Raw genomic sequence first — 27,706 nt, 5'->3', positions numbered from 1 at the left:
ACATTCATGGGGCATGCAGATGGATTCATACTTCATACGCATACATGAAGCGTACGCAGTGGAGGCACATGCAGGCTGGATCTGCAGAGAACGTGGCAACGACTACTGTACGATTCCAGCGTGCGCTCGACTCATGTCGGTTAAACTTGAAAGTAACAGTGATCTGCAGGAAAGGATGATTGTCACTGCTCCTGAATGTGTTAGAGATGGCATTAATTATAATAATAATCATTTGACGCAGGTCAGCGATGGTAAAGAGGGGATTTATAGCACTGCACCGTACACAGACCACAGAGCCCAGCGGAACACAGGCTGATGTTTATATTGCTTTTATTCGTGATTGGGGTGCGGGACACACACATTGCACATGCTTAGGGGGGGTGGGGTCATTTCATGTCACTCATGCAAACAGGCCAATGGCGTGCAAGGCATGCCAGCAAGATCTTTTCAGGGAAGAATACTTTCAGTATGCACACTGCTCTGCTCTTTTTTTTTTTTGTTTTGTTTTTTTTTTTGGTTAGTTAATGGTTGGAGGAGCTAGGAGGATCTAGGACGTTTTCTAGACCCCTATATCTGCAAAATAAGAGGAAGAAAAAGAAGAAGGGAGTGTTAGTTTTTCCCCGTTTCCCTCCTCAGGGTTCCACCCAGAAAGCACACGGTACAGGCCCGTCCACATGAAGAACCATTAAGCACTCTTTCCAGCTGCATGAACGACAGCCAATCAAATCCATCAGAACGTACAGGGCGTCACGTTCCAAATGGCTAGGAGCCGCCATTTACAGAACGTTATCGCTCATCAGTGGGAATGCTCACATTGTTATCATAGATATTGTTTATGGCTACAGTTCTTGGGGTGGACGGGCCAGGTTCCAAAAAAACAGAACAATAAATGAGAGGGAGAAACAGTCCTGGGGGTGTTTCACAATGCAGGATGACAGAGTTAGCTGGATAACTGCTCGGAGTAAAACCCGGAACAGCTCTTTTTACTTCAGTCCAGTTTCTCAGTGCATTTATGCAGCTGACTCAGTGATCCTGCTTTGTGGAATAGGGCCCTGGTTAGATACAACACAGACCAATAGGGTACAAGGATAAATAGCAGAATAGCTTGTGAAAGCACCATGAAGGAAGGCGCTTCACTTACTTGTGCTTCACCGTGGAGACGGTCTCCGTAGCGACGCTCTTGCCCACGTTCTTGGACGCCACCTCCAGGCCGGTCCACACTGTTGCGAGTCCTGCACCACAAAACAAAACAAAACAAACACACAAAACATAGATCTAAACCAAGTCAAAATACATTACAAATTCAGGGAAATATTATTACAAATATAACCTTAGTAACCATTATAGTACACAGCTTTCGACTGCCAAGGTAAAAAAAAAAACCCAGCTTTTTAACTCGAACAGCAGGCACAGTGATTGAACCCTTTGAAGAGATTTTTCTGGAATGTGTTTTTCAAAATTCTAAATCAGTGTTCTTGAACTCCTTTGCTCTCAGTCACCAGAAGTGATTGTGACATCAGCATCAGAACGTTGAGTTGAGAACACTCTGATCACAGATTGGTCTACCCTGCATGCTGCTGACTGCCACCGCTTTGGCCCCGTCCAGTGTGGAGCGGCCCTTGGGGTCCTTCTTCATGGACTCTGGGATCAGCTTGCTGCCGTGCTTCTTCACATGGGGAGCCAGCTCTCTACCCACATGACCAGCAACGGTACACACACCATCCACTGTAACAGAGCACAGCCTTTATGCACACACACACACACACACACACACACACACACACACACACACACACCATCCACTGTAACAGAGCACAGCCTTTATATATATATATATACACACACACACACACACACACACACACACACACCATCCACTGTAAGAGTACAGCCTTTATATATACACACACACACACCATCCACTGTAACAGAGTACAGCCTTTATATACACACACACACACACACTCACACACCATCCACTGTAACAGAGCACAGCCTTTATATATAAACACACACACACCATCCACTGAAACAGAGCAGCCTTTATATACACACACTCCATCCACTGTAATACAGCACACATATATACTGTATACACACACACAGCTTTTATAAACATAGTATATACACACACATACACAGCCTTTACACACACAGACACAGACACACACACAGACACAGACACACACACACACACCTCCCTCTCTCTCTCTCTCTCTCTCTCTCTCTCACCCAGCAGCTGGCTGACGCGCACAGCGCCCCCGCTGGCCTGCTTGGCCACCTGCAGGCCCTTGGCCACGTTGGGGCTGACCTCGGTGGGCGTGTCCTCGGGGGTGATGCGCTCGCGCAGTTTGGACGCCCCCTTCTGGATGGCCTTCTCCGTGTACTCCGCCCCCTTCACCAGCCCCCAGCTCAGCCAGGACGCCCCTGCAGGGGAACAGACCCCAAACTCACACACCTCAGCCAGGACACCCTGCAGGGGAACAGACCCCAAACTCACACACCTCAGCCAGGACCCCCCGCAGACAAACAGAGGGCTCTGTAATGGAGGCAGCAGTGTAGTCTAACAGATAGGAAACTGGGCTTCCAGTTGAAAGGTTGCTGGTTCAATGCCTCGGTAGGACACTGCCCTGCTTAACCTGCACTGCTTCAGTAAGTATCCACCCTGGAGAGGGTCATCAGAGCCATAAACCCGCATAGCCAAGTCTGTGATAAACAAACACCCATAACTGAAACTGAAATGCTTTAGGCAAATATGCTGCATAGTTTCCATCTTGTTTCGTGACCTTGCTTTGGGCGACAGTGCTGCCCTCTAGTGAGCCACTGTAGAAACTACTGCAAATGTGCACAGTCCTGTGTGAGTCACAAGAAAGGGACATGCAGCCCTGGTCCCGGAGAAACACAACGGTCTACTAGTCCTTAAACTGAATAAAATCCACTTATATCTACACGTCTCCAGTGGCCAGTTCAAGGCCAGTGGGGAAACACCAGTACTGCATACACGCCTTTATAGTTTATGACTTGGAGCGAGGGCATGCCTTGTCTATAAAATAACGACTCGTTACATGAGTTATTTAGCTGACACTTTTTATCTAAAGTGACTTTCAGTTGATTAGGCTAAGCCAATCTCAAGGGCCCAACAGCTGCACAGATCTTACTGTGGTTACTGTCCAGCACCTTCGCCACTACCTGACTCCCGGGTGTAAAGTGCAGTCTTCCACACACACTGCTGGAGGCAGCCATTTTGTCACAGCCACAGTAAAGCAGCGCAGGGAACACTATGATGTCACACAGGGAACACTATGATGTCACACAGGGAACACTATGATGTCACACGGGGAACAGGATGGTTAGGGCACTGGAAGGGGACTGCCCCACCCTGCTCTGGCCCCTCAGTCACCTGTGAGGATGCCCTGGGCCACCTTCTCACTCCACTCTGGCAGTGGCACCTCCTCCTCTTCCTCTTCCACCTTCTTCTTCTCCTTCTCCGCCACTGTGGCCCCCAGGGTGGGGGTCTGCTCCAGGGGGCCCAGGGGAACCTTCTCACACAGGTTCTCAGCCTCAGCGACCACCTCAGGGGCCTGCAGAGAGACCTGGAGTTACCTACACACACCTAGAGTTACCCACACACACACACACACACCTGGAGTTACCTACACACACCTAGAGTTAACCACACACACACACACACACACACACACACACACATACACCTGGAGTTACCTAAACACACCTAGAGTTACCCACACACACACACATACACCTGGAGTTACCTACACACACACACACACACACCTGGAGTTACCTACACACACCTAGAGTTACCCACACACACACATACACCTGGAGTTACCTAAACACACCTAGAGTTACCCACACACACACACACACACCTGGAGTTACCTAAACACACCTAGAGTTACCCACACACACACACACACACACACACATACACCTGGAGTTACCTACACACACACACACACACACCTGGAGTTACCTACACACACACACACACACACACACACACACATACACCTGGAGTGACCTACACACACACACACACACCTGGAGTTACCTACACACACCTAGAGGTACCCACACACACACACATACACCTGGAGTTACCTACACACACCTAGAGGTACCCACACACACACACACACATACACCTGGAGTTACCTACACACACCTAGAGGTACCCACACACACACACATACACCTGGAGTTACCCACACACACACACACACACTGGGACAATCAGAAACAGGTACAGCACTTCCCGCACACTGGCTAACACGGCATTCCAGAAACTGGCAGGAATCCTTTTAAAGCGGATAAATTCCACAGCTAATCAGATCAGCGTATCCCACTGGGATTATAAACGAGGAAATCTGGAGCACCAGGAAACTCGAAGCCACGCTAATGATGCCAAGAGACGCCATTCAATTCAATTCCACGCAGACCAGAAAAGCTATGGACAGATAACATCACCCTCCCTTGTTGCTCCTCGTCGGTGATTGGTTCAAAAGGACGTATATACACACACGCTGTAAAGGACCTATCAGAGAACTGCACAGACTATAGCGCGCTCTCTAAAGCCAGGGGCATGTGTTGCTACGGTTTCCGGGTTGAACGATATATTTCTCCCAACGGTGTGCAACGTTTTGCTACAGGCTCTGGGGTATGTTTGCTCCCGTTTGATGGGTGTGTCGGAGGTGTAGGCCTATGCTTTAAAACTCGGAGAACGTCTTCTCAGATGCCTTTGGAGCAAATCGTACTGTCAGTCAGTCCGCCCACGGTTTGCAAGAACGTTCAACATGCCACCGCCAATAAACGGTTTGCTACATTTTGTCAGGGCTGAATGTGACCCTGGTTTCAATGCCCAAAGGGGCATGAAGCACCGAAAAAAGAAAAGTGCAGGATGCTTATATTTTTATATTATACAACTTAACTAGGGATGCACATCTGATCAGGAATGTTATTTCAATGGCCTCGACACAAAACTCTAAATCCCATGATACACCTGGAACACACAAGTGGAGTGCACGGCATAAAACTCAGAATCCCATGATACACCTGGAACACACAAGCTGAGCCCATGGCAGAGGCAGACAGGTGAGTGAGACTGAAGCCATTGGACTGTAAGTTCTGACCTGGTGCCTGAGGTCGGTCAGCTGAGCGAGGTGGAACTGAAACAGCCGCCTGTCCGATTCGGGCAGCTCGGAGGACAGCACCACCCCTACGTAGGACCCCGGCGTGGGGGCCAGCGTGTCGGGGAACATGAACACCCCGGAGTTACACAGCAGGACCGGGGAGGTGGGGGTCAGGGGGTACACCCAGTCACACACCTGTAAAAAGATAAAAAATAAATCCCAAAATAAAACGGTCAATATCAGACTGTCCTTATTACAGATTTCTATTACTTACAGCAGACCACAAAGTACAGTAGAACCTCAAAGTCCGGTCAGCCGAACAGAGTATAGAATCGAGAGTATATCATCAGTACATAATGACAACTGCAAAAGGCAAATAAGTAATTATTAATTGAGAACTTGAAAGTATATCATAATTAGACAAGGGAGTGAGCTTTTCTCCATTAGTGTTCAATATTGCGATCAATATTATCAATATTATCAATATTTCCTAGAATTGGTGCATTTCAATGTCGCTTTCGGAGTTCTGGAAATGTCAGTGTTCCGAACGACCCTGCATTCCCGATGTGTCCGGTTCTCTGAGGTTCCACTGAATGTGGAACACACCGGCAGTCTGAGCGACTGCACAGACCCTGAACGCAGCCTGTCTGCGCAGACCCTGAACACAGGACCCTGAACGCAGCCTGTCTGCGCAGACCCTGAGCGCAGCCCGTCTGCGCAGACACTGAGCGCAGCCTGTCTGCGCGGACAGGGAGCAGAACACAACACAGGGCAGCTGTTCAAGCCATTCTCCCCGGTGGGTGCAGTAGAGGCAGCTGTCCTGTACATTTACGCTGCCCAGATACGGTTGCCATGGCAAATGAGTTCCACCAGCCCTCACGGGAGGGGGTGTGTTGGTGCCAGTGAGCCAGGAGGGCGAGGGCTGGGGAGTTATTTTTAGACCGGGAGGGAGGGGGGGGGGGGGGGTAAACAGGGCCCAAAACAACAAGAGAACAGCAGCATCATCAGTTGCAGGCCCCTTTGTCCTGGAATACCAGCGCTCCGAAAACCGCCCGCTTCGGGAGAGCTGTTTCCACACCGGGGGGGGGGGGGGACGTCCACGGCTCCTGAAAGTCTGCTTTTCGGGTTTAAGCCCCCCTCCCCTCCCCTGTGAGATCACCGCTCGCGTTCGCCCAGATAAGAGTCTGTTTGCAGCCGGGCTGGCTGCCCCGTGTCGTAATGGCCCGGTGAAAATCGATTAGCGATTAGCAGAGCCCCCAAGCGTTGCACGCTAACGAGGACAAACAAACTACTGATGGCACACTGCGACCACAGCCTCAAGTGACACTCCACCCCCCTTCCCCCCCCCCATGGCCTTCCAGACACTTCCAAATTAAAAACACAAGAGGCCCTCACTCCAATGACAACTGAAGCAGGCCCAATGTTATTTCACACTATTCCCCCAATTACCGTTTCCTGTAATTCCCCCCCCATTCCCAGGCAGTCCGGGGTTGTGTGAGATTTCCATGGAAAAACTGCTGATCAGCCACATGAGAACTTGAGATACAGGGGAGGCTATTGGATTCCAGGAACTAGAGAGAGGAGGGGAGGGTCTCCCTCATACTGTCCCAGAACATCACCTCAACCATCATCCAAGACATGGATTCAAGCAAAACCCACTTTGAGCCTACCACTGTACAGTAGCCTTTGGACCAAAGTGGGGAGAGCCAGCACATCACAATATAGTCATGGGTGTTTTCAGTTGTACATGGTCCCCAATAAATTACATTACATTACATTATTGGCATTTGGCAGACGCTCTTATCCAAAGTGACGTACAGTTGCTTAGACTAAGCAGGAGCAATGCAGGGTTAAGGGCCTTGCTCAAGGACCCAACGGCTGTGCAGATCTTATGGTGGCTACACAGGGATTAGAACCCCCGACCTTGCGTGTCCCAGTCATGCAACTTAACTACTACGCTGCAGGCCGCCCCAGTACAATACAATAATAACAAGTACAAATACAATCGGCCCATTGACGATCCACAGTCAAAGAAGATCCCTTTCTGCATCCAGGGCAGAAAACCTTAATTTTCCAGTCTTTTTAAATTCTTATGTAACTGCCGATCTGTTATTCGAATCGTTTTGGAACCAAAATAAGGCTTACTTGTGTTCGCCTGACAAGCAAAATAAGGACAGTTTGCAGTGGTCTTATGAATCTGGCCAAAGCACACTGGCTCCTCTTCACATCTTTACAAAAAACTATGCAAACTTTTGAAAAACTTGAGACATCCAAAGTTTGTCCGTAGTGTGCGTGAAGTCACTAATCAGAGACAGAGCTCCAGAGGGGAGAGGAGCATTACTCCTCTGGGCCAGTCTCAGGGTCTTATCTCTGATAAGAGGAGTTTAAAGGTGGACTGTGATGTACAGTCCACAGCCCTTATCAGGATCTCACTGTGTCTCAGCTGGCAAGCCCAGCTCATCAGGAAAACACCAGCCATTTATAAACTCTCACTTAGACTAAACTTAAACCCTCAGATTACCGTGTAACCTGGGGTAACTGAACTGGCAGCTCAAGGGGCAGTTAGCCCTTTGGTCATCAAGAGAAAATATATATATATATTTTTATATATACACACATACACACACACAGACTAGATGCATCATTGTTTCAGGCCATGGCAGAACAATAACGAATAGATGCGTATTTTAAGAATCTTTAAGAATTTTAAGACATCCATTTTGTTTCTGTACAATACACATTATTCATACAATGCCTAACAGCACCATGTGTATAAACCCCCTGGTCATGTGACAGGGGACAAAATGTAAAAGAAGACAAGAAGCAGAGCCCACCAATCAGATAGTAGGAGAGGCCATCACATGACTCGGGCCAGTCTGGAACTGGGCTCTGTACTAAAATCTATGAACCACTCAATACAGCCCAGCGGACTGGTCAATGTTATGTGTTTTAGGACCCACGGTTGGTGCAGACGGAGATTATCCGTCTGAAGCAGATACCGCGCAGAGCGGGGCGGTCAAAGTCCGATCTCAGCTCTTGTGGAGGCGTCCGAGCCAAAGTCTCCCTTCCAGGGAGAGAACGCCAGACGCTTCCGCGGCTCTGCTCCGCGGTCACACCGCGGTTGTGCAACAACGACGCAGCTGGCAGCGGCTCCCCAGAAGGGTGAGCAGCGAGGGCCCTTTTGTTTTGGGCCCTTTTACCCAGAAATCATTTGGCCAAAGCAGCTTTGCTGAACCTGGCGTGACACAGGACTGGGTGAGAGGGCCGGGGAGCGGCACGAGAACATCGCCCCGCTCTGAGAGAACAGGCGTACGCAGCGAGTGAGATCAGACACTGAGGTTTGTGCTGCTGGTTCCTACTGCCGCACAGAAATCCCTCCCTCCTTCCCTCCCTCTCCTCCCCTCTCCTCCCTTCTCCTCCTTCTCCTCCCTCTCCTCCCTTCTCCTCCCTCTCCTCTCTCACCTGTAGTACTGCAGTAGGGGGGCTGTATGCCCTCTCAGGGCACTGCTGGCTGTGGAGCCTGGTGATGCGCAGGTACCCAGGGTATGAAGGGGCGCTGACCTGGCCCTCGGGCTCCACGAAGAAGATCTGCACCCCCTCCGGGAAGAAGAGGAGGTCCTGCCCTTCCTCGCCGCCCAGGCCCAGACTGGCACTCCGGCTGGCGAAGGGGCTCTGCAGAGTGGGCGTGTCCCTCACCAGGGACAGCTCCCCCGCCTCCGTCCCATAGGACAGACTCAGGTGTCCGTCAGCAGCCTGGGGCGTGTAGGCCGGGGGCTGCTCCCCAGGGTGCATTGTGGGAGATACGCGCAGGGGGGCGAACCCAGGGAGGGGCACTCTGGTAGGGGCAGACGCCCCCTGGTGGTCTGGGGTAGGGAGGGGTAGGTACAGGGACTGGGCGGGGCTCAGTTCGGGAGCGGGTGTGGCAGTGGGCGCGGTCTCCAAGGCCGCCAGTCTGGTGGTGATGTTCCCCAGGGTTTGGCTCATCTTCCTCTGCATCTGTCTAGCCGAGTCCCAGGCTGCGCCCACGCATTCGGGCCTGGAGGAGTCCACCCCCATGCCCCTGTGGAGGTGCTGCCGGCCCCTTCTGTACAACTCCAGGGCCGCCGCTGCGTTTCGCGCCTCGTCCGCGGTCAGCGCCCGGTCCAGACATTCCAGCCCCTTCTCGTAGTCGTCCCGTATAATAAACAGCCCCAGCGGGTTGAACACGTCCAGGCTGTCTTCCTCCATACCTGGAGAGAAAACGGTTGGTGATCTGCGTCCAAGCTTGGTCTTAAACCTCAGATCTTGCTAATATAATTAGTTCAATTATTTGCTGAATTAGCACTGCAGGTTTGCACATAAAGTGAAATGTGTTATTCCTGTTGTCGAAATGATACTGGTCTTTAATGCAGCTGAATGCAGTGAATTAGTCATTGGAATCAATTAAGGCAGCATTCGCTGTTTGGAATACAAACTTGCATGCACACGGCCCTCCGTGGCAACGAGCTTGTGAGGATGCGACTTATTCTGATTAAATTCCCATTTTCAGACCATAAATGTCTCTGGTGTCTAGTTGCAGCATTTGGATTTATCGTCAAACATTCTCCATTTCAATTAGCTGTAGTTGAGTGGCTATAGCTCTTGATGCGTGTGCTGCCAGCTTAAGTCGCGTAGCTCTGCTTTAGAAGATTTACGATCTGAAAAATCATTAGGCTACTTCCTGATAAATTGAGAAAAATGGCATCCTTGAGCATAGGCTGCCTACCACATAAGTCATTTACACATTTTTGGTTAGCCTACATATTCCACTTAAGATATTCAATTATACCCATGTAAAAATCGACTTAAAGGTTAATGTCGACTATTAGTTTGAGTTATTTGTTTGCAGGTGATCTCCCCACGTAAAACGCTTCGGAGCAGCCAATTACAGAAACAAAACAAGCTGGTACACTTTTTTCCCCTCAAAATAGGAGCCACGCTTCTTGGCGCTTATCGTGGCAATAAGCTTTTTCAAAATGTCGCTATATATAACAGTAGATATCTTAAGCATTTAGATGGTACGTAACTGCAGCAACAACTATGTGTTAGTCTGTCGATGGCAGCGGTTTCATAGAACCCAGAGCTGGTTGTACCAGTAATGCCGACAACATTCCCGTGTGTTCCTCGTGTCTAAAGTCAAAAGTGTGTCAAAGTTTCCGCCCATATCGAAAGGCAACAATGGTTAGGAATTACGTTAGTCTATTCAAAAATTTCAACTACAATTTTTCGCTGACCCGGTTAGTTGGTACTGTGCATGTAACATTAGCTAATCGGACATGAAATCGGTGTTAGCGAAAACGGACACATTTGCAGGGACAGTAGAAAGTCAGTTCGCCAAACTACTTGCGAAGTAGGCAAGTTGTGAAAACGGTTGACAAATATTACAATTATAACTTTCAAGTCACATTCAGTTTCAACTCTTCAAATATTGTGCACTATTTGTCTTGCTGCCTCGCTATATAAACAGCCTACAAACTTGAGGACGCGGTTCCTTTTAGACAAAAAGAAAAACAGCCAGCTTGCTTGCAAAAACGAATACAAACCCACCACATGGACTTCCAATAGCTGACAGCGTACATATTTCGTATATGAAAATTCCTTACCACTTCCTTTCAAATTCTAATAGCGCAATTTCAAGGGGAGGCCACGAAACCGCTTCATCGAAGAAACTCCAGCACGTCCGAGACAAACTTCGTTACTTAAGCCAACTGTTCGATGATGCGCCTCCGCAATATCACCTGTTCTGATAAAGTTCCAGCCAAAGTATGGCAAGCTTACATGGACAAAAGTTGAAGACATTTCAACCAAGAACGCTGGAGGTCGCTCGATTACCGGCTTTTGAAGCGCGCCTACCAGAAGCAGACGCGAACCTCCTTAACCCAGATGAAATATAATGCACTGAGGTTGTCATCTATTATATAAACCTCGATCACATTTAAAGCAGCGAATTCCTGCCTAAATTTCCCCACCAGTGTCCCCTTTCAATCAACACCATGCACTTTAAGTTCTCCAAATTGGTTTCCAAGTTGCCCACATCCCAAAAGGTTCAATTTATTTCTATACATTCCAGTTTAATGGGCCCATACTAAATCCCAGTTCCCTTTTCAAGTAGACTGGTTGGTGCTGTGGAGCAGATAATTTGCCTGACAACTCCACAAAATACTGCCTGGTCCTCCCCACATCCAAAAATTGTAGGGCATGAGTCCTAAACCAGCACAAACTGAATTCAGACCGCACAAGACAAATAAGCACAAATCCCTCCACATGCAAACTGTGTTCAATGCCTCCCAGCACACACCTCACATGGACAGCTTGAATGTACCCCTGAGCAGTTATACATTTATATAGACACAGGAACGATCACCTTTGCTTAATTAGCTGTAAACACCTGCAGGTCAGCCTGATTAGTCAGGCAAGGATAATTTGACAGCCAGAGGGCCTGAAATAAAGCTGAAGATCCAGAAGCAGCCATGACTCATTTTGCTGACACCAGATCACAGGCCCAAGCTCAAAAGGTCTTGGTCAGGACAGTCACACCAAATCAAAGGCAGCATTCATTAGTATAGAGACAAGATGGAGGCAGAGGTGTTACTTGCTTCTTTAATCACATGGTAAACACAGCACACAGGTTCAAGTCATAATTCCATGCAGCAGTTTCAGCCCAAAAAATGATTGCCATCCTGAATTTGCTAGACAAATGGATTAAAAACCACCAGTTTAAAAGCACATGGAGACTGGACTGCTCAGCTGACAAATACATCCACAATAAACAGTACAGGGGTCAGAAGCAGGTTACAAATACTTAGTTTAAAAAAAAATGTGTTACTTGATAACTACCTATGATACAATCTATACAAGATTTAAAAACAATTTTAAAAATATTAAAAGTTAGCATGAGTCATGTCTCATGAGTGGTCTCCCGAGGAGGTGCAAGCGCTGAGTTTGGGCATGTCCGTGGAGGGGTACTGGGCATCAGTGAAAAGGCAGGGACCTTGGAGGACTGATGAGCGACACACCACCATGCCTGGAAGACAGACCACAAGTCAGGACAGTTCAGCCAATGAAACACATCGAGTTTGTCCAAACACCCCCCCCCCAGAATCTGCTGTGCCATGGCGGCAGGACAGAGGAAACTACTCCAGCTCCTGGAGTCAGAACATGGCAATGGGCAAGAGGTCCATTTTGGACAAGAGCAGGTTAACAAAATGTTACCAACCTTGAGCCCTTGTACTTCTCCCTGATGGCCTGCTGGGGGCAACGGTCAGCACTCTGGTAAAGCTTATGCAGATCCTTCAGACAAGGAGCAATTTCCGCCAGGGAATAGCCGGTGAAGGCATGTAGGGAGTCAGGCTGTCGGGAAACAGATCGGAAGAGTTAACACCAAGTGCAAAGTGGCCAGTCTAAATGGCACCAAAGAAACATTAAGTTGCACTTGCAGTGAATTTCTTACCCATAAGGCCTTGTTCATGGTGTAGTTGGCAAGGCAGTAGGCTGCTGCAGCAACCTTGGATGGGAGATGCAGCAGGAACGGGTCAACCTCCAGCAAGCTTAGCTCTGCAACATACTGTAAAGGACACGTGTTAAGAGTGCAGCCTGATTGCATGAAGACCAAAGCGCATGTTAAAATTCAGGGGGCAATTACCAGAGCCAGGTTCTCTGTTGTGGAACAAACAGGTTCTACAACCATGAACTGCCTGAGGAACTGATGGATTGTGGGCACAGTCATGTCAAAGGAGAGAACTTTGAGAAGCAGGTGCTCCATCCTCAGAAGCTGCTTCTTGGAGTAGGTGTCATCTGTGATGTAAACAAACTCGTCCACCTCTGGAGGGTAGATCTCTTCGTATTTCCTAGAGGAAATAAACATAACCACAAGGCCAGAGTTGGAGGGATTCAGGGCAAATTTTACAAACCTAAAAACCCCAATTTTAAAAGCCTTACGCCGCCAGGAGGATGGCAGCTGTGCCCACGAGCTGCAGCTTCCCACGGAGAACGGACATGCAGGATAGGAAGCGGTCCATGTAGTTCACGGCCAGGTAAATGGTCTCTGCACACAGCTTGTACTCCTCCCCAACCTCGACCAGCCAGTCCACCAGGACAACACGCATGCTGTTGGTGATATCCGGCTGCTTCTTTATGTAGCCAGCCTTGGGCCGGAGCCTCACCTGGGGAAGATTGAGATGAGGCAAGCTCAAGGAATCATCCTGGGGCTCCATTTCACAAAGCATGATTGCCAAGCTAGCTGGACAACTGCATAGAGTAAAACCCAGATCCCTCCCAAATCTGGAGCAGACTGAAGTTGTGATTCTGAGTTAATGTGGTTATCCAGTTAACCCTGTAAACTAGCTTTGTACCAGGCCTCAAGTTGGCAGTAAAGTTACGTTCAAAAATTAAGATACCCACCTCAGAGTCCCGCAAGTGTTGGTGAATGTCCCCAGCATATTCTGCCATAGTTAGGATATCATGGGCATGGGGAGAGTCATCCTCTGGCTGAGACAACATGGAGGCATCCATACAGGATCCTGTACAAACAAATTCCATAAATGGCCATCCCAATTTAGGACTACAACAGCTCAGAATCAGTTACAGGCCCAACGCACCTGCACTAAGCTCCAAGAAGAGTCTGAAGTCCTTGTGCTGCATAGCAGCCATGTCCTCGTCGTGCATCGTGGGCCCGGGCGCCACCATCGCGCTTGGGACCGGTACTACGACCGCACTCGGTTCGTCAACATAGATGTCGAAGCTTGAACTGGAGAAACAGGACGGGATGCTTGTCGACGAGACTGCAGGGAATGCATTTTCCAAACCTGATCCATGCTTGGAGTGTTGGCCACCCTATGGGGAAAACCAAGGACATTAGGGGCTAAAGCAATTGGGCAAAATGCTAGCTAGCCAGGTTAGCATAGTTAGGGGCACTGCATTTGTAAGTTGCTCATCTTACCTGACTGTGGAACCGGCTGCACTGCTCGTTCTCGCTCAGTTCGCCCAGCACGGTCCTTTGTTTTGTCTTGGGAGCAAACTGCAACCGAGACGCGTCCATCTTGTTTGACGCCAGGCGATTTTCCTGACTACCAAGGTTGGTTAGGCTTCCAACAGGGCCAAAGCTGCCAAAGCTCATCTTCCAAACAGAAATCTGGTTGGAGAACGAATAAAGTTCGTCAATTGATTAAATGTGAAGTCAACATCAGCCGCTTTAGCCATTTTAGAAACGTGTACACCCAGTGCTGTCGGAGCAAATGTATAGCAAAAACGATTGACAATCAAAACAATTTAGAATTTGTACCAACAGCACATTTAAATGTCGCAAACAACGTGAAACGAACATTTTTAGAGCACATTTCGAACAACAACACAAACCTAATATTGCGTGTAATCCAGACAATGCACTCTTTGCAACCTCGCGATCCCCAATGAACTGCTCGAAACTCCTTGATTCTGAATGGGTAACTCTCGCCGGTATTTACGGGCTTCATTAACAACATTTAATTCCTATCAGCTGCCTATCTCTGTAAGTTCAGCTGTTGTAGATCAAACAATCCAACACCTTTGCTTTTCAAGCACGCCGCTTCCAGCCCAATGTCCAATCACAGACAGCTATAGGAGTGCGTGAGCGTCACCATAGCAACCATATGAAGCGTCCATCCGCAAATGCGTCAATGGAGTGTGCTTGGAAAATCAAAACATCAGGAGTGGGTTAGCTTAAAAGAAGCCCCTTCACCCTGTAGTAGCCTAGTCGTGTGGTAGCCTACCAACAACTATAATCGTAATAATAATAATGATAACAACAACAATAATAATAATCCGAACAATTATAATATTACATGGCTAAAAAGCTAAAAATGCTCAAGCTTCAACGGTGCCAGGAATGTCTCTACTGTCGATTTGCATTGTTTCAGCGCCAGAAAGCATATACCAACCAATGAAGTCAATTCCTTTCTATCAATTGGCATTGGTTCCTTTTATTTCTATGTAGTTTTATATTAACCAACATCACATTTGTTATAAACATACCTACCGCGCATAATTGCACCTAACACTACTGTACAATATCAAATAAATCCATATCTCTTTGCTCTTGCAGCAAGAATATTTTAGGTATATTATTGGTATTCTGTGTGTGTATGTGCGTCAAGAGGGTCTGAATTGGGTTGCGTTTGGATTTCAAAACAGCTCGGGAAGGCCACTGCCAAGAGCTCAAAGAGAGTTTTTTCATGTATGTTTCATGGTGTTATGCGTTCTTAGTTTCTATCAATAAATTACAACATTAAAATTATATATTAAAAACACCTTAAGGATCTAGTCCCAAAGAACATAAATTAAGCTGTGAATATTCTCAAAGATTCTCTGGTGCCTCGCAAAAATCAGACACGCTACCAAGAGCCGAATCTGTTTTTCTACACACCTCTCAACTATCTTTTGCCAGATTGTTTATTATTTTTGCCTGAAGAAACATTGTAAAACTGTTGTCACAGTGTAGTAATTCACCGAAACCCCACCGCAACATGGTAAAAAGTTACAATGGTGTGCTTGTGGGGCACTTTCCCACACGCCCCACTCAGACCTTATCCTGGAACCCGTGGTATTTGTCTCGCCCTAAACACACAAGCCGTGCTGTCACCTGCCCCGGGATAACAGATTAATATTAAATAAGGAAGTGAATCTCACCGGCTCTGTGGCGACCAGGAACACGGCAACAGCAGGTGCCACACCAACCACCACAGAGGAAGTGCAGCATCGCTGCAGTGCTAGAAGCCAAGGGCGCTCTCGGGCTCCCCCTGAGTTACTGTCGCTTCAGGAAACGTGACGCTCGGATTTCAGTTAAAGCGCAGTCAGGTGAAGCAGGGCACAGCAGACTGGTTATTTAAGCTGCGGTTTGTTTCTATTTTAGGGGCTCAAAACACTCTGCTCCTGTCACCTTGTGAAAATCCAGTGAAACTAAAATGATTATCAAACTTTATCTAATGATATAATTTTCGGCAGTGTGCAGATGTTTATCATATAAATGCTGGTGAAGTGGTATTTCGCAGTGAAGAGGGCAATGTGGTCTGGAAGGCTTTGAGTAGCCGACACAAAAGTAGAAAAGGAGATCTACATCTTCACTGGTACCTCCACCACCTAGAGGCCTTATGTAATTCATTCTGACTTGCAGTATTTTTAAAAAGGTTTTTACTTTCTGGGAATGTCTTGGGTTTGCCAGATTTGGCTCTCTCATATGCAGTGCCACCACCAGGAATTTCACCATGAAAATATCTCACATTGGGCCGCACCACCCCAAAAAATCCTCTGTTCTAATCATTCTTGAGTGCCTGTATCAGTCAGCACCCTTGTTACTGACCCATACCTGCTGATGGCTCATATTACACAGGTAGATACATTTTATACAATCTGTAGCCTACAAGAGCATCTAGAAAATTAAATGCAATCCAATATACTGTAATGTGACATAACCTGACATATTATAATATCATTCTGTAGCTGACTGTCCAGTTGACCATCAAACCATGTTTTCAGGGCAGACTCAAATGGAAAAGAACGACCAGGTGGAGTGGACTTGAGCAGCATTTAATCCTGTGGTCTATGCCAGTTCTACATTTTGTCACGGTAATATTTTGAATTTTTCCTGAACGAATTTTCGCCTCTCTCCAACACAACAGACCCTGGAATGCAACACTCGAGCCATTCAGCGCAGGTGAGAACTATTAACTACGAGCATAATGACGGGGAAACAGGCAGCACGTAAACAGCGCTAGCGGCCAGGGACGAGAGCTTCTGTGAAGCAAACATTATGTAAATGTTCCGTGCCATTGTTTAAACCTTCCTGCGCTTGCGCTCGTTGATTACACAAAGGAGCCCCTTCAATTAAACGACCGCGTTTCGCAGCATATTGTTAACGACGCTGAAGGACCTCGCAAATCGGCACACTTCACTAGGCGGAACAATGCCCTCCCCCCCCCCGCCCCCCCCGCCCCTTATGGGATACTTTATGAAATACCTTTATCTTACCTCTGCAGTGTTTGTGTGGACCCCGTCCTTTTCTCTCTGGATGATATATTTGTTTTACCTTCATCATTGAAATATTCTTCCTATATTTCATATTTATATATTTCATTGTATACATTACATTGCACAAAATTATGTATTTTAATATGTGGGAACCTTTTCCAGTACAATGTAATGCATTGTTATTTTTGCTGTCTGTTATATTCAAATATATCCCACTGAGACCAACGTGGGTAACAATTCTAATGACAGTAGGAGTTGAAATTGCAGTACAGTGTACATTTGAAGTAAAAGTCTGATTTCACAAATACATCCGTGTTTCATTTTGCACATCATTAATATGTGTTATAAAATGGTGAAAAGATGACTAGGGCAGCCTTACATTGCCACAAAACTCATTGTTATTTGGGATATTTTGACATGGATGTGAAAACCTATGGGATTAGTTCCCAGGTGTGGTGGAATGCTGAACCTTTAATGTGATCTTTGACCCCAGCCAGCATCATGTGACAGGGATGGGCAGCTCCAGTCCTGGAGGGCCGGTGTGTGTATGCACGATTTTACTGCCACCAGTTACCCTAGCTCGATCAGCTAATTAGCCATATGCACCATGACCGATTCACTCGTACGTCAAACCACAATAAAATGCTACAACCCAGAACATTTATCAGCTGCTGTTTATATAACGGAATGTGGCTAAAATGACAGATCATGTAAATGATTGGGCTAATGAAATAATTAAGAGCAGAAGTTGGTCTGAAATCCAGAGACAGATACGGCCCGCCTTGTCTGATCTGGGATATCAGAGAACAAAACATGCCAACAAGAAAAATTACACTGATCAACTTTGAAAGAATGCTTGTCTGAATGGAGAGAAATAAAAGGCAAAATAACACATTTTATGTTTGATTACTTCTACTTTGAATACTTGAATGAACATAAATGTCCAACAAAAGCAGTGGGTCTGGTTTGAATTGTGTAGGTGCTGAGTGAATCATTCTGTCCATTTTCCACATGTTCCCCTGATTGAGACATTTTCAAAAACGCCACATTACCTAATCGAGCAATAAATTGGGGCCATCACAACAGATGAGGTCAAAGGCGAGGCATTAGTCATTACTGGCGTGTATAATTGTAGTGATTCATTTCTGTTGTTATTTTGCTAAAGCATTTGGAAAACTGTTCTTTCAACCTGCCACAAATTTGTTGTGAATGATTTCCACCTGAGATTACAAGCCCGAGGGACTAACACACCATATGTTACGAGCCTAATGGATATCACATTCATTTCAGCTAGACGCTAAGGCAAAACTGATAATGTTTTACTGCTAAATCCACAGTTCCACGCTAGCTAGCTGAGGCCTGCAGCCTGAGGCGTAGTGGTTAAGATACATGACTGGGGCCCTTGAGCAAGGCCCTGAACCCTGCATTGCTCCAGGGGAGGATTGCCTCCTGCTTGATCTGAAAAATCAACTTTGGATAAAAGCGTCAGCCAAATGACATGTTATGTAATGTAGAGATCTCATTTTCCAGCTGGACCATAAAGTAAATTTTCTCGTGATGAAACGGAAAGAAACTATAAAAAGGGCTGTGATTCCTACACTATTCACCTGATATGGATGTACCTACGCTCAAATTAAAGCTGACAGTCTGTTGTTTCATTTCCTATGCAATGTGCTGGAGTACAAAACAAAAACTAAAATATACTGATTAAATATTCCCTCTGTGTGTGAATGAAATCCAGCCTCGATGTTTCTGCTCTGTGTCTGTAAATATCAACCACAGCAGTATCAAAGTTGTATCCTGGCCAAATGATTGTGGGGAGAAATTATTATTATTGATCACATCAGCAGATTTAGAGTCATAGGAAAAGATGTAAGAAATGAGATGCCAGTATGTCTGCTTGATCTTATCATAATTACAATACAGTTATAACAGTGGGCAGGAGTAGGAGACTTAAGTAATAAACACACAAATTCAGTCACCACAGGATGGGCAATACCCTATGGCCTTGAAAGGAGCCACATATTAGCTCAGCTGAATCCAGAGTATGTTTCTTATACTTCTGACATCTGCCATTCCTGTAAATAAACATAATTTTCATCAAGTTTGAGAGCCCTTCTTTCTTCCTTACACAGATTTGGCTTCTGCGGAATCACGTTTGAAACACTCAGGTGGCGTGTCACAAAATAACTAATTGCTGGGTAAGACTTGACGGAACCAATCAGATCGCAGGATTTTCAGTGGCGACCAATCTCAAGAGCCGTATGTTCCGTTTCCCGATCAACACAGCAAACCTCCCCCTGTGCTGCAGCCGGGCTGTCATGCGGTTAACTTCATCCAGAGTTTTTAAATTAAAGACGAATGTCGCCGCTCTCCCCGGCGAGAAACCACACAGACACGAAAGACGGGCAAAACGGACCGGACTGGAAAGTGGGGAATCGGGAGGTGCTGCCGCAATCTGCTCATGCAGAGGTGGATGCCAGCGTTTCCTCTTCAATAATTGTATTTGAAAGAAAGTCAATACACATCTCGTCTCTCGCTGAAGGGAGCGCGGGGACTGGGAGGCAAGCTCGGGTCCAGGCGTTAAGGACCTCTCCAAGGCTCCTCACAGCCATCTATTACATGCCTGAAAGGAAATGTGGGATGCACTGAAAAATAAACTTTCTGGGGGGGGGGTAGGTTGGGAGGAGAGGGTGGTAGGACATTTTGGAATGAATAAATGCATGACATGAATATAAAGCTAAATGTCAAAGGCAGTGCTTCAGAATAGAAATAAACGCATTGACAAAGTCAATAGATATGACACACGAGGCACAGTGTGGGGCTGTGGGGTTTCAGCTCAGATATCCGTCCGTGGGGTTCATTCAGAGACATTCAGGAGGACGTCTATCAGGCGTCTTCTGTAATCAGAGCTGTCAAACCACGCTGTCTGTGTGATTACACAGGAAATGACTCATTCAGGAAAGAACATGAGCGCGCACACACTCACACACACACACACATACTCTCTCTTTCTCTCTCATACACAATATCTCTCTTATATACAGACTCTCTCTCACACACACACACACACACACACACACATACTCTCTCTTTCTCACACACACACACTCTCTCTCACACACACACACACACACACATACTCTCTCTTTCTCTCACACACACACATACTCTCTCTTTCTCTCACACACATACAGTCTCTTTCTCTCACACACACAGACTCTCTCACACACTCTTTCTCTCTCTCTCCCACACACTATCTCTCTCACACAAACACAGACTCTCTGTTTCTCTCTCACACACACACAGATACACTCTATATTTCTCTCTCGCACATACATACTCTCTCTCTCTCTCTCTCTCTCTCTCTCTCTCTCTCTCACACACACACACACACACACACACAAACACCTGATCTGGAAAAACTTTTTTTTTATTCATCATGAAAGCATGTTGCACTTTTGGGAACATGGTGAGCAAACTTGGTGGTGATACGTCACCGTATGTTACAGTTTTTTACAATCACTTTGACACTAATTGCAGAACCTTGAGGTCATTTTTCAAAACTGTAGACACAAAACCTAAAACGGATAATCAAAATGCACCTTTTTCAAAAATGTGTTCGCTGAACCAAATAACTTTTTCACAACTTAACATTCAAAGTATTAGCATTTCAAAAAGAAATACACTTCACATTTGAAAATACTGTGTTTTCGTTTATTACAACCCATCTATCTACCAATATATCCAACTACTCAAAATGATAAGTAACTGCAACATCACTCCTAAAGCATAGTTTTATGGAAACGGATTACTTGTAACAACAGTCCATATGTAGATCATGAATGTTTTTGGATTGATACATCAATTGACACCAATTGCTTTGGAACAGGATCAATTTTACCACATTATGATTGAATGTGATCCTGAATGTGGGTGACACGTGCACTTATGCTGTCCCCACTCACACCTGTGATGTCACAGCACTTCATTTAGACATCAATTAGGCCCTAATTTCATCAGGCCTCAGAGACAGAGACCACCACTGATCATGTGCAACATCTTCACACGCTACAACGGGAAGGGGCAGCTCTTTGTGTGTGTGTGCGTGTGTGTGTGTGTGTGTGAGAGGGTGAGAGAGAGAGAGATAGAGAGACAGAGGGGTGGAAGAAGAGAGAGGGACAGAGGGAGTGAGAGAAAGAGAGGACGAGAGGGACAGAGAGAGATAAAGTGTGTGTGTGCGTGCGTGTGTGTGTGTGTGTGTGTGTGTGTGTGTGTGTATATGTGTGTGTGTTCCTCTGTTCTGCCAGGCCTTGGTGCCTGACCCCTAGCCTCCTGCCTTTCTGCCCCTTCCCAGTCAAGTCCCTGCCCCCCGTGTGGTGGAGGGACCCCCCCCAGGACGGCAGAGACCCCCCCCAGGATGGCAGAGACCCCCCCCCAGGATGGCAGAGACCCCCCCCAGGACGGGAGAGACCCCCCCCAGGATGGCAGAGACCCCCCCCAGGATGGCAGAGACGCCCCCCAGGATGGCAGAGACCCCCCCCAGGATGGCAGAGACCCCCCCCAGGACGGCAGAGACCCCCCCCAGGACGGCAGAGACCCGCCCCATCTTCCAGCACAGGCTGAACACCCGCCAGTTCACACGGAGCCATTGTTCCGCTAACCCGCTTTAGCCGTTCTCATTCCTCCTCCAGGGATTTCCTCTGGTGATTACAGCGCTGCGGGTTCAGCGGCGTTGCTGTGTTTACTCTGGTCTACAATGCTAATTGCCGGGTTGTTCTGCTGACTTATGCTTCCTGGGCATAAACATGCATTCTGTGCCCAATTTCTGTGTTCCTGAGAGTAACCCTGGTGTCCTCTGCTTTCATAATTCACTCTGGGTAAGAGAGTCTGCTAAGTGAATGTAATGACTGTAGTGTGTGTGTGCGTGTGAGAGCGAGTCTGTCTGTGTGTGTGAGAGAGTCCACGTGTGTCTGTGCGTGTGTGTGAGAGAGTCCATGTGTGTATGTGTGTGTGTGTGTGTGCGTGTGAGAGAGTCTGTGTGTGTCCATTTGTGAGAGAGACAGTCTGAGTCTGTGCATGTGTGAGAGAGACAGAGTCTGTGTGTGTGTGTGAGAGAGAGAAAGTCTGTGCGTGTGTGAGAGTCTGTGTGTGTGTGTGTGTGAGAGAGAGTCTGTGTGTGTGTGTGTGTGTGTGTGTGAGAGAGAGTCTGTGCGTGTGTGAGAGAGACAGAGTCTGTGTGTGTGTGTGTGTGTGTGTGAGAGACAGTCTGTGTGTGTGTGAGAGAGACAGTCTGTGTGTGTGTGTGAGAGACAGTCTGTGTGTGTGTGAGAGAGACAGAGTCTGTGTGTGTGTGTGTGTGTGTGTGAGAGAGAGAGAGAGAGAGTCTGCGTGTGTGAGAGAGACAGAGTCTGTGTGTGTGTGTGTGTGAGAGAGAGACAGTCTGTGTGTGTGTGTGAGAGACAGTCTGTGTGTGTGTGTGTGTGTGTGTGTGTGTGTGTGAGAGAGAGAGAGAGAGACAGTCTGTGTGTGTGTGTGAGAGACAGTCTGTGTGTGTGTGTGTGTGTGTGTGTGTGTGAGAGAGAGAGAGACAGAGTCTGTGTGTGTGTGTGTGTGTGTGTGTGTGTGTGTGTGTGTGTGAGAGAGAGAGAGTCTGTGCGTGTGTGTGTGTGTGTGTGTGTGTGTGAGAGAGAGAGAGACAGTCTGTGCGTGTGTGTCAGTGTGTGACTTCAGCAGATGCAGATAGCTAGTGAAGTCCAGTGTTGGGCGGTTGCCATGTGATTAGGCTGATGCATGGAGGCTGACAGGGTGTGGGCAGCTGGACTGCAGCGCAGTGCTTCTCACCTGGAGCTCTGGAGCTCTGGAGCTCTGGGCCCGGTGGGCCGGCTCGGTGCCAGGGAGACCTCTCCTCTCCTCTGCGCAGGTCTGCTAGCGCTGCAGCGGGGCCAAGCTTCCCTCTCCACACCGATCCCACTGATCCGCACATTAAAGTGGACGTCAGAGTGTGAATGCCCCAGATTCCTTCTGACATCCCAAACTAAAACACTTTCTCAAAAGCGAATAATAACCATTCAGCCAGCCAAGCCCACCCAGCCTACCTGCTGTGTGAAATACTGCATTACTGCAGGAGGGGGGGGTGATAACAGTACCATAGTACAGATTACCTCAGAACCTCAGTTACAGTTTCTTTCTGTAGGTTGTTTATTTTCTATTTGTTTCTTGGGTACCTGTATCCAAGGAAACTGTTTGTTTGTTTATTTCTCCCTCCACCCCAGGTGTTCTGGCCACACGCCACCCTTGAATCTGGCAACCGCATCATTGTCCATTTTAATTGGTTTATTAAACCACCTTCTTCTCCTGCTCAACTGATGCGTGATGAGAGTTCTGGCACAAGCTAGCTGCTTTTGCATCGCCCAGGTGACCGCTAAATATACCTCACGCTGCAGAGTGCTTAGATAGTGTGTCATTAAAGGCGCTATATGCTGTAAATCAAATCCATTATTAACCCTTTGAAGGTTTTTGGAATGTTATTTTTGTCAGTCAGGGTTCTAGAACTCCACTGCTTTCTGTTACCAGCAGTGATTGTGACATCAGCATCAGAATGTTCAGTTAAGAACATTCCAATCACATATTTGTGACCTCACACCTCACACCAGAGGGTTAATGATCTTTCCACCCACACAGCCCTCTGCCACTCATTAACTGTCACACGTCTCTCCCAGTTCCACGTCGTAAAAAGACCCTTAATTAAAAAATTTAGTGTGGCTACAGAGCCAGCCCCAGCAGGCCTACGTGTCCCCAACAAAAATCTCATCTGACAGACCATCACCGCCAGGCAAGGCAGCACCATGTAAAATGCTATCCAGGGGGAAATGCTAATACAAAACCGCTATTAACTTGTTCACGGTGATTGTTTCTGCTTGCAGGGACAGGGTTGAGTTGTCCGTCGTGTCAGAGATTTGTGCATTTCCTCCCCCTCGGGCACAAGGTGACAGAGGATGCATCAAGGACGAACAGAGTCCCTTGCTGGCAGTGAAGAATTAGGACATTTCTGTTGCACAGGGAATCACATTCGATTCCTACAGGGCCGGTGTGTGTGTCCTACAAAAAAGATAAGTGCTTAAAAAGGCCCAAACGCTTGTCACTGGAGTGGATCCCTATAGGTACATTACAGATAATTATTTTTGCTTCATGGTCCCACTTTTGTTGTTTTTTTTGCTTCAAAACTACTTATTAGTTTCCAAATAGACCATTATTTTGCCTCTTGTCTACACGTGGGAACTGTGTTTCTTAAAGAACGAAAATGCATCTCCACTGAACCGTTATTTCCGAGAGTGTAGCTGCTCTAAATGGTGCTAATTCACTCCTCTCTCAGAGCAGAGACACAGCGGGAACATGTGCGGTCTGCAGCCTCTGCTCCCGACTCCATCAACGATGGCAGACCAAATATAAGACTAATTAAATAATCACCGGCGGGAGCTGCAGTGAAAACCCGGCGTGGACTCACAGGCCTTGGATTTATTCCTCAGTTGAGAGCATGTTTTTAGGACGCCATTGGACAGCCAGTTGCAAGTGAGTGAGCGAGAGTGAGCAGGGGTAAAGCCCCTGGAACAGTTTTTGGGGGAAGGGCCTTGCTTCGTCTCTCCAGACCTTCAGCTCCACAGTTGCCCGTCATGCCCCCTGTCACTGGGCTACCCCGCCACAGCGCACCCCAGTTCTGAACCCCCCCACTGGCCATGTCTCCTCTGGGCAGGGCTGCACCTCCTTATGTTCAACGCCTCGTCAATCTAGTGTCAGAAACGGGGACGGAAGGGCTGTGCGTTACCCAGGATCCTCTGGGGCTGGGGCAACAGAGTTTAGAGTCTGAGAAAAGAGGTCAGTCAGAAAAGAGGGGAAGGGCTGGTCTTTGCTGAATGAACCCCTCCTTCACTGCGGAAGTCACTGTCAGTCACTCACAGTGCTGGCTGCATCTGACACTGGACCAATCAGAACAGTGACTGTGTTCCAGGCTGGACCAATCAGAACAGTGACTGTGTTCCAGGCTGGACCAATCAGGTCTGCGTTCCAGACTGGACCAATCAGAACAGTGACTGTGTTCCAGACTGGACCAATCAGGTCTGTGTTCCAGACTGGACCAATCAGAACAGTGACTGTGTTCCAGACTGGACCAATCAGGACTGTGCCTTGTGACACTGCACCAGGACTAGGGCTTTAGCTGGTCCACTAATTCACTTTAAAAAATAAATAAAAGAAAAAACATATTTCCTACAGCAGTCCTATTCTGCGCTGACCTGAAATGAACTTAATTGAAATTCAGAGAGAGCGAAGCCCAGCCGGTGGTTTTCACACATGTCATCGTTATTTGTAAAACACTTTATCACGCCGAGACGGCTTTGTTTTTCTCGGCTTATCTCACAACCCACCTCAACCCCTTTCCTGGGCAACCAATGTGCCCCCTCCTCTCACCACCGCTGAACCACTGGATTTATGCAAACGAGGCTGAAACTTTGCTTTGATCTGTCGTGTTCAACATCACTGGTATTACAGGGCTGACAAAAGCTCACTGCTGGTAAAGCGTAACCCGGTTCACCAAGGTTCAGTCTGAGACTGAAAAACAAGAGGAAGTATCCAGACACATACACGCTCACACAGAGACACTCACACACACACACACACACACAGAATTATTGTACTGTTCTCAAGTTAATTACAGGTCTGGCTTATCTCTTCAAAAGCTTATTTAACAAGAGCCCTTGTCCTCTCTCTTTGAGCAATGTGATCCTCTTCTCCAAAGCCAAACAAACATCTGCTGTTCTTTCGCAGATAGGAACAGACTGCTTCATTACCCACTCATTATTTTCAATCGGCTCTTATCAAATGATTGCCAAGCCTTTATCTCAGAAGAGAACCCCTTTATCTAAAAACCCTCTCAAAACATAAAAACTCATTTCAAACTCCTGTCAAAATTAAATTGGTCTCAAACTTTTTTTCCCCTCACAAATCAAGTTGCAACTTTTAGTGTGATTATTGCGAGGTAATTTCTACACTGTCTGAGATACTCTACATCAAGAGACAGCTCCAGTGCAAGATTCAATCAAGATCTTTCAGCTCGATTGCTCAAACAACATTGCAAAAAGTTAACTAAAGCAGTCATACATGTTTTACTATTGCAATGAGACATAAAATCTGAAACATTAGATGTTCTAAGTACATTTTTGCTTGACAGGGGAAATTATCTCACCACATTGGCCAGTCTTAAAATGAGTAAAACTGTCTCACCTCATTGGCAATAGTTTTACCAAATGGAAATGGAGTTTAAGAGTAAAAGTAAGACTGAAATAGTTTTTAAGATTGACTTGTGTTTTTTTACGAGCTACCTGAACATGCTAACACTGATAGCAATAACTATAGCCTACTGCTAACCGAGTTCTAGAACACTGAGAAAAAACGTACCCTTGAAACAGCTAAAGACACCAGAACATCTGTTGATCGCCTCGACCGCATTCAGACATGTTTTAGTTGATATTTCAGAATGTGTGGCCGGGAGAGGGACCCCAGTGTTACTTAAAGGACGACACTAATTAACAGACCTGGGAGTTCAATCGCCAAAACTGAGAAAAAAGTGCTGGAGGTTTCTCTCTCTCTCGCTCTTGTGTTTTGGGATAATTACGGAAAGGAGCGAAGCTGACAAGATACGCTACGCGGAACAAGAGTGGCCCAAATTAACACGGGCGCCCGGAGCTGCATTTCGTGTTTTATCTGGGTTTAATAATAATGAAAGTTGTATTGTTTACTTGTTCTTTTCTCCCCTATGAAATATTCAGAGCTTGTAGGAACGTCACCTTCGGTTATTCGCTGTGGGGGGGACCACCGTCCCTTCGGTAAACACTTCTACATTGAGAGTTGCCCCCCAACCATATTCAACGGGCTAATATCCACGTGTGCCGATCCTATTAATTATGAATAGATGAAGAAGGGGGCTTTTGCAATTCTAGGGTTTTTCTCTGTCTTCTCTTATTCCTGAATTATTAATATATTAGAATAAATCCCCCGGAAGATTTCCGATGGTGCTGTGGCGAGGAGCAGCTACATTTTCAGAATTATTATTCGCCACATTTATTATTTCATATTTTCAAAAGTTGTCTAAGAGACACATTTAACTTCACGCCCTTCCCAGTTAGAAGTCTGATTTGTTTTCTGGTGTTATTGTCTTTTAGAAGAAAAAAAAGAGAAGCAAATCTTTCTCTCCTGGAAAGTCCTTGGTGTTTTTTTTAAAGTGGAATGACTGGTAGCTGACTTTTTTAGGTTTTGGGGAATTATTTCTATTCTCATGACAATTCTCTGTGCTGATTAAAAAAAATATTTAAACTTGATTTCTTTTCATTTAAAATGTATGAATTCTGAACTGGATAATGAGTTCTGTCATATGTGATTAAGGGGACCCTCCCCTTCCTGTTTCCTGTGGATATGTCCCCAACCTCCACCAGCGCCATCTCTATCTATCTATCTATCTATCTATCTATCTATCTATCTAT

General features: G+C 46.8%; 2 protein-coding genes across 5 annotated transcripts; both read right to left on the bottom strand.

The window, feature by feature from the left end:
• Positions 1–313: 313 nt before the first annotated feature.
• sparta (spartin a) lies at positions 314–10,928 on the bottom strand. 4 transcript variants are annotated; one of them, XM_061247500.1, is made up of 8 exons: positions 10,775–10,928; positions 8,616–9,382; positions 5,154–5,348; positions 3,401–3,581; positions 2,233–2,427; positions 1,567–1,725; positions 1,142–1,232; positions 314–573 (listed from the first exon to the last, which is right to left on the bottom strand). In XM_061247500.1, the coding sequence occupies exons 2-8, from the start codon at positions 9,378–9,380 to the stop codon at positions 522–524; spliced, it is 1,638 nt and encodes a 545-aa protein (XP_061103484.1). In that variant the 5' UTR covers positions 9,381–9,382; positions 10,775–10,928; the 3' UTR covers positions 314–521. The 4 variants fall into 4 exon arrangements, with proteins under 4 accessions (XP_061103484.1, XP_061103487.1, XP_061103486.1 ...); XM_061247503.1 differs by lacking the exon at positions 10,775–10,928 and adding an exon at positions 10,199–10,267; XM_061247502.1 differs by lacking the exon at positions 10,775–10,928 and adding an exon at positions 10,084–10,101.
• Positions 10,929–11,757: 829 nt separating this feature from the next.
• ccna1 (cyclin A1) lies at positions 11,758–14,677 on the bottom strand. Its single transcript, XM_061247508.1, has 9 exons — positions 14,526–14,677; positions 14,110–14,301; positions 13,769–14,003; positions 13,572–13,690; positions 13,110–13,333; positions 12,814–13,018; positions 12,622–12,735; positions 12,388–12,521; positions 11,758–12,195 (listed from the first exon to the last, which is right to left on the bottom strand). The coding sequence occupies exons 2-9, from the start codon at positions 14,284–14,286 to the stop codon at positions 12,144–12,146; spliced, it is 1,260 nt and encodes a 419-aa protein (XP_061103492.1). The 5' UTR covers positions 14,287–14,301; positions 14,526–14,677; the 3' UTR covers positions 11,758–12,143.
• Positions 14,678–27,706: the final 13,029 nt, after the last annotated feature.

Source organism: Conger conger, chromosome 7, assembly GCF_963514075.1.
Source record: "Conger conger chromosome 7, fConCon1.1, whole genome shotgun sequence".
Classification (NCBI taxonomy): Eukaryota; Metazoa; Chordata; class Actinopteri; order Anguilliformes; family Congridae; genus Conger; species Conger conger.
The sequence above is the reverse complement of the archived record's forward strand: the minus strand, read 5'-3'. Positions and strand labels throughout refer to the sequence as shown.